General features: G+C 43.6%; 1 protein-coding gene across 1 annotated transcript in view; it reads left to right on the top strand.

Annotated features, from left to right (window-relative positions):
- Positions 1 to 140: 140 nt before the first annotated feature.
- The window catches only part of ANTXR2 (anthrax toxin receptor 2), a 72,136-nt gene continuing 66,276 nt past the window's right edge, over positions 141 to 6,000 (top strand). Inside the window, exons 1-2 of the mRNA XM_010285635.1 lie at positions 141 to 208; positions 3,068 to 3,139. Of these exons, the coding sequence (XP_010283937.1) occupies positions 3,075 to 3,139 (65 nt within the window). The 5' untranslated portion in view covers positions 141 to 208; positions 3,068 to 3,074. The remainder of the gene's footprint in view (positions 209 to 3,067; positions 3,140 to 6,000) is intronic.

Raw genomic sequence — 6,000 nt, 5'->3', positions numbered from 1 at the left:
CGCCTTGACGAACGGTGACAACGGCCGCGCGAAAACCGGCAGTCCCGCGGTGCCCGATTTCTCCCTGGGCTCGCCCCCTTCCCGTGCCCGGCTGCCTTGGACAAGGCCTGCTAACGTGCTTCTGTTCTCTTTTCAGATCTGGGAGCGTAGCGCAGAACTGGCACGAAATATTTGATTTTGTGAATCAGCTGACAGAAAGATTTGTGAGGTGCGTTTTGCTCCTTGTGACATCTGTAAGCCTGGGATGTGTTGAAAACCCTCCCCTGCTTTTGTGAGCTCAGTCGATCGGTTTCACAAACAAGTTAAGAGTTTGGCTTCTAGTGCCCAAATTGCTGGAAAATCTTGGAAACTCTTACTTCATCTTCTCATGTTTTGAGCTCAGAAAAAAGGTGGTAATATACATCTTAGAACAGCTGATCTCTAAAATTACTCTCAGATGTAATTTGATGATTTCTAAAACTCTTTTTTTTTCCGTGAGGCACATGGCTCGTTTCTGCTAGAGTACTACTTCTGCGTTGCTTTTAGATAAAGGCAGCAGTCTGGAAACGTGTCTAGATGCATGTAGATAAATGCTGCAGGTCGAAAGAAAGGGCGTATCTTTCAAGCTGAAATGTACAGGAAGTTTATGGCACGTTAACAGTATATTTGTTGTACATATATGTAATCAGCTTTCTAACTGGCTAGCAGTGTTGGCTGGCAAGTACTGCTGCCACAGAAACGGCTGTTGTAAATACTGCCTAACTGTACTCTGTACAAATAGCTGAGGATTTTACTTTTAAGGCAGAACAGAACAAAACAAAGGAAGCCACCACAGACATAGATGTTGTGGTAGGTTTTGCTCAGGAAAATGAAGTGCAGTGCGCAATTACAATCTCGGCTTGCTAATAAAAGGATAGAATTAAGCTTGCATAATTAAATATTGCTTACATTCATCTTGTAAAAAGGAAATCTTCTGTAAACCAAGCTTTTGAAAGTTATTTTGTAAGCTCTAGAATAAAAGAAAGCAAAACCAAAAGGAGCCTGAGGACGCCAAAGCAGCACTTCTTTTCATTGAGCAGTGAAAAAACACATTTGCCTCCACTGAAAGGGTGGTGCCTGTTGAGCGTAAATCTTTCGGGTCGTCATCTTTTACGGCCAGATGATGCTGCCTTTCGCAGCGCTTGTTTTGTATTGGTCTGGCTGCATTATCTGAAACGCAGCTGTATAGCTGGGAAGTTACTCCGCTGACCTTTCACAGCCAAGGAGGATCCATTATGGCGCAGAGCCAGAGAGTCCAACCTACGAGCGTCTCGCTCGGTGTCCGGGTGCGGAGCGCTCAGCCTGACCTGGCACAAGCCCTTCACAGCATGGCGGCTGTCGGGAGCCTGAACAGCATATCTCCCCGGGCGTTTCCCTGAGAGGGCTGCAGTGCCGGTGAGGCTTTGTCCTGCCTTGAGGCCTCGGTACACTTTCAGAACAGGGCACGGAGTCGTTGGACCTTGCCCTTTCTTAAATGGAAATGAGTAGTTGTGTGGAGAAGGGAAGGAATCAATTGGCAGCAGTTTCCCTCAGTCCTCACCTGAAGAATTAATTCACGGCGGTGCATCTCCTCTCCCGCTTGACTTGTCCGTAGCGTGCACGTTTGCAGTAAGAGCGCTGCCTGCCGACTGTCGCGGTTCCGAAAGGCCCGCGCCTGGCAGGGCCGTCAGCTCTAACGCGCGTGTTTGTACGATCCTCCTCCATCGTCACAGTGTCTGAGCGCTCAGAGAGTGGAACAGAACTGGGATGTCCTGCGAAGAGGACAGTTTTGTGGTTCTCCTAAAGACAAGTTAGCCAAATCGTAACTTTGAGGTTATTAAGCGCAGAGTTGCATCTGAAATGGGGAAGTCTCACGTTACTTGGACTAGGTGCTGATGAAATTACCAGGGGTTGGGGCTGTAAGTACTTGGTTTTGTTTGGCAACTGCTTGCGGCAGCTTAAGAAGATTGATAATCCCATGCTTCAGTTTATAATTTAATTTAGAGCATCTCACATTTTTGTGTTCAGAGCATTAACGGATAGACTGCAAGACAAATCCAAGGTCTCTGCAGTTCTGTGCAAAGACTTGCCCCTTACTTATGTTTCCATTATGTCAATAATTTTAAGTTGCATTATTCATGTAAGTGTACTGAAGATGTATGGTCATTCATCTTGACGAGTGGTGTTACATCTTTACTACCATTAACCCTATTACTTAATGCTGATGCACATATACCGTGAGTTATAAAATTACTGAATGTACTGAAATTGTTATGAAGAAAAACAAAAAGCAGGTAGGAAAGATGTAGTTAGAACTTACCGTAGGACAGTTACTGTCTTGGCCTTCCAGAGCATCTGTTCTTACGCGTTTTCCGCTGATGGTCACATTTAATTCCTCGTTATCTTGCTGGAAGAGACAGGTGGACTTCCTCAAAGAAAGATGGAATTCCTTAATAAAATCAATTTGTGCAGTATTGCTTTTTATAATGTTCTTTCCCCGGGTTCTTTTATGGAAGTTGGTCTTAACTGTCACAACTCTATGTCATCAAAACAAAACCACACTCATTCTGAAAGAGTTTGTCACCGTACTTTTTTAGAGATGAATCAGTCGGACCACACTGTTACTTTGATGAATTTTATGACCAAAAAGCATAGTTTGAAATCTACATTGTGTCAGGATCAACCTTTAGATGGGGGAAACTGACTTTTGAATGTGTCCACGTTTATTAAACGTGGACACCCCGGAGCAAAAGTGTAACCCGAGTCTATGTCCCCGACTTATTTTTACAACAGCGACCGTGAAAATATAAAAGGATGCGTTACCTTCTGTACGTTGGTAGATCACAACCTACGAAGTTCATTCTCAAAGCATCCGGGTGAGGGGAGATGGGCAGAAATCCTTTAATACCTCTCTCATTCTGGGTTTATAGTTCAACAGTACATTCTTTGGAAGTTGGACGATAAAGATGAGACTAAGGGAGCACGAATAAGTGAGTGAAATATGCTGTGCATCTGAACGTTTCTTTTCATTTCTCTAAAATGCGTTTTTTTTTTCCCCCTTTTTTAAAAGCCCCAAGATGAGATTATCGTTCATCGTGTTTTCCACCCAGGCGCACGTCATTATGCCATTAACTGGAGACAGGTTAGTGCACTGCTTTTTTAATTGTCCCTCTCTCTCCTCCCCCCAAAGAGCTCTTATTGAATCAGAGGAAAAGTAACAGAGACTGAACAATAACCGATACCTTTAAGTGGTGGCCAGTCACGAAGCCTCTGCGCAGAGCTGGGTTTAAGTCTGTGAACGTATCAATGGATAGCCTAGTAAAAAAGGAAGGAGGAGAACGACAGGAAACAAATTCTTGATGGGAAATCCGCCGCTGCTTTGCAGCACAACTACAAGTAATGTTTTCATCTCCGCATGATTCTGCATCTTCCTTGGCACAGCGGGAGAAACGATTCCTGCTTTTACTTTTGTAAAGCAACATCTGTAGATAAGCCCTCAGTCTTTTTTCATGTCTAGGTAAAGCATACAATGGAAAATTAATGTTTCCCATAATCTCCTATAATTTCATTTTGTATTTCATTTTGTATTTTCAAATCACGGCTTCAAAATCGGTTTTAGACAGCGGACTTGGTGCTACTTGGAAGGTGCGATATCTTTCTGGCGCTGTGACGACGTACGGATGTGTCTGAACTCTTCCTTTCAGCTGATGTTTTCAAAGGCAACGGAATTGAAGGCTGCTCACTCCGATTCCTAAAGCGAATGAGCATTAGCAGCTAGGATAGGTCAAGGATAGGCGGGGGGGGAACCGAAGAAGAAAACCAGGTAGAGAAGAGATTGTTTCAAAATTAACAACTAAAATGTCAGGAACTCGAAAACGATATTGTGGAATTGGTGCTTTCAGCTGACGACAGTTGTGCTGTCGTCAGGAGTCCTTCGGTATCCTTTCAGCCTTGTCAAAAACAACACGACCTCCTCTGTCTCCCTGCTGTCCGGAAGCTAACCACACCGCACAACTTTTTGGATCTTGAACATGTGGATAAACTGTTTAGGAACCATTTTAACTAACCGTGGCAGGGTGAAAGTGAGGTAGTCCTTCCTTTTTGCTCCCTTTAGTAGAGTCAACACAAAGCGTGGTCTGTCATACTAACGTAGTTTACTGTGTTGTGCTTTTTTTTAAAATACATAATATCAAGTATGAAACTTGCCAAAGAGAACTGTCATTGGCAACAGAGAAGCGTGTCACTCTACAAAAATGTATGCTGCCATCCTAGAAACAGGACGTCTAAATACCCAATTGTAAGCCCCGCCTGTTTCAGCATTTTAAAAAGTGGTCTGACTTGAGAACGGCCCATTTTTCACTTCCCCCACCCGGACCTGGATACTGCATCTGCTCTCTGCAGGGACAGTCAAGGTTATAAGGCATTTTTCCAGATGGCTGGAAAGAGGTCATGAGAGGAAAACTTAAGCCTGTTCTGAGGACTGCTGAAATCAATGAGATCCTTTCTCTCGATTTCAGTGGGCCCTTAATCCCCGTCAGTGGCCTATTCCTTATCAAGCTCGGAGAGTCGGCACGATAGCATACAGACCTCTTGGAACGCTCGGGCAGAACTCTGGAACCCCGCCATGGAAACGCAAGTGCCTTTTTCATTGCATGTCTGTGGCACACTTTAAGCTGTGGAAAGAACCATGTTTTTCTCGGAAGCCTCGTGCAAAGCGTAGGAAGAACCTTTTCGAGTTCTAGCGAGTTCCTTTGTGGGACTTTTCTTTAGTTTGCTGATGCTTTTATAAGCGTGGTAGTGGAAAGGATATTACTGCCCTTTTGTTGAGAAGGAATTGTAAGGAGAATGGAGAAGGAGATGTTAGTAATTGGGACCATATGTACATAGGTAAGAACGGATAGATACAGTGGGAACAGCTGTCCTTTTAAATATTAAAGAAGTCAGCAGAGGAAAATGACTTACAATGTCTAACTCGCGTTGTTCCAAACAGAACATGAGCATGCTAAATACAGTGCAGTTTCGGGGATGGGTGTGTATGTGATTATGGGATATTGTGGCCTTGTTTTTTTTACGTGCATTTTGGACTTGCAGGGATGTTTTTCCCCTGGCTTACTTGCTAATTCGCAAACGTCAGGAAACCACAATTCATTCCCAGCAGTTAGTTCAAAGTAGGGAAGTCTTTTTTGTTTTGAAAGCCTTAGGCTTCTAATTGTTTGCGCAAAGTTCTTCCTGGTTTTTACTGCATAATGAAGCCGTGGATGTAAAGAAACCCACAGTATAGCGCCAAAGCCCCCGGATTACCCAATATTTTGTGACTATGAACAGTGCTATGTGAATAACTGGAAACATAAGTCACTGTTAACCACAGTACACACAATGCTATAATAAATACATAGAATAAAAATAACACCCAGATGGAAAAGGCTTTTCACAATGGTTATCCCACGGTTATAATCCAATTTTAGAGATTTTAGAATCCCATTTTACAATGGTTATATCCCATTTTAGAGATACACGTTTCCCCTGTGAAGTTTAGCTGGAAACTATATGCTAAGTGGTAAACAAAGATTTGTTCATTCACATTTGGGGCTCAGTTGTGCTGCTAGTTTTGAGAAGCAAGTTGTTTGGGAAAGTGGATACACTCACGAATGTCATCCAGATGGTGCAATATCTTCTGCGTTCTCTTTCGGCCGACTGTATGCTGGCCAGCAGAATTTCAGGTTTCTGCAAACCTGCCTCTGCAGCTTTTCACCAATGTCCGTGGCGAGGACTAGCCCTGGTGGCTCTGCTTGGGTGAAACTCCTGTTGAAGCTAAAGAAAGGTTATATCAATGAAGGTGGAAAAATAGGACACCTAAGTATCTGGTACACGACCAACTGTACCTTACTGTGCTTGTCCAGAGTCTGGTGGAGTTCCCCGACTATTCCTTTATTGCACAAAGACGTAGTCTAGCAAGACATGTATGCGTTTTGAGCCTCGATCATGTGAGCTAATCCTATGCTT

The sequence above is a fragment of the Phaethon lepturus genome, unplaced genomic scaffold, assembly GCF_000687285.1.
Source record: "Phaethon lepturus isolate BGI_N335 unplaced genomic scaffold, ASM68728v1 scaffold45494, whole genome shotgun sequence".
Taxonomy (NCBI): Eukaryota; Metazoa; Chordata; class Aves; order Phaethontiformes; family Phaethontidae; genus Phaethon; species Phaethon lepturus.
Note: the sequence above shows the minus strand (reverse complement) of the source record. Positions and strands in the feature narration are given on the sequence as shown.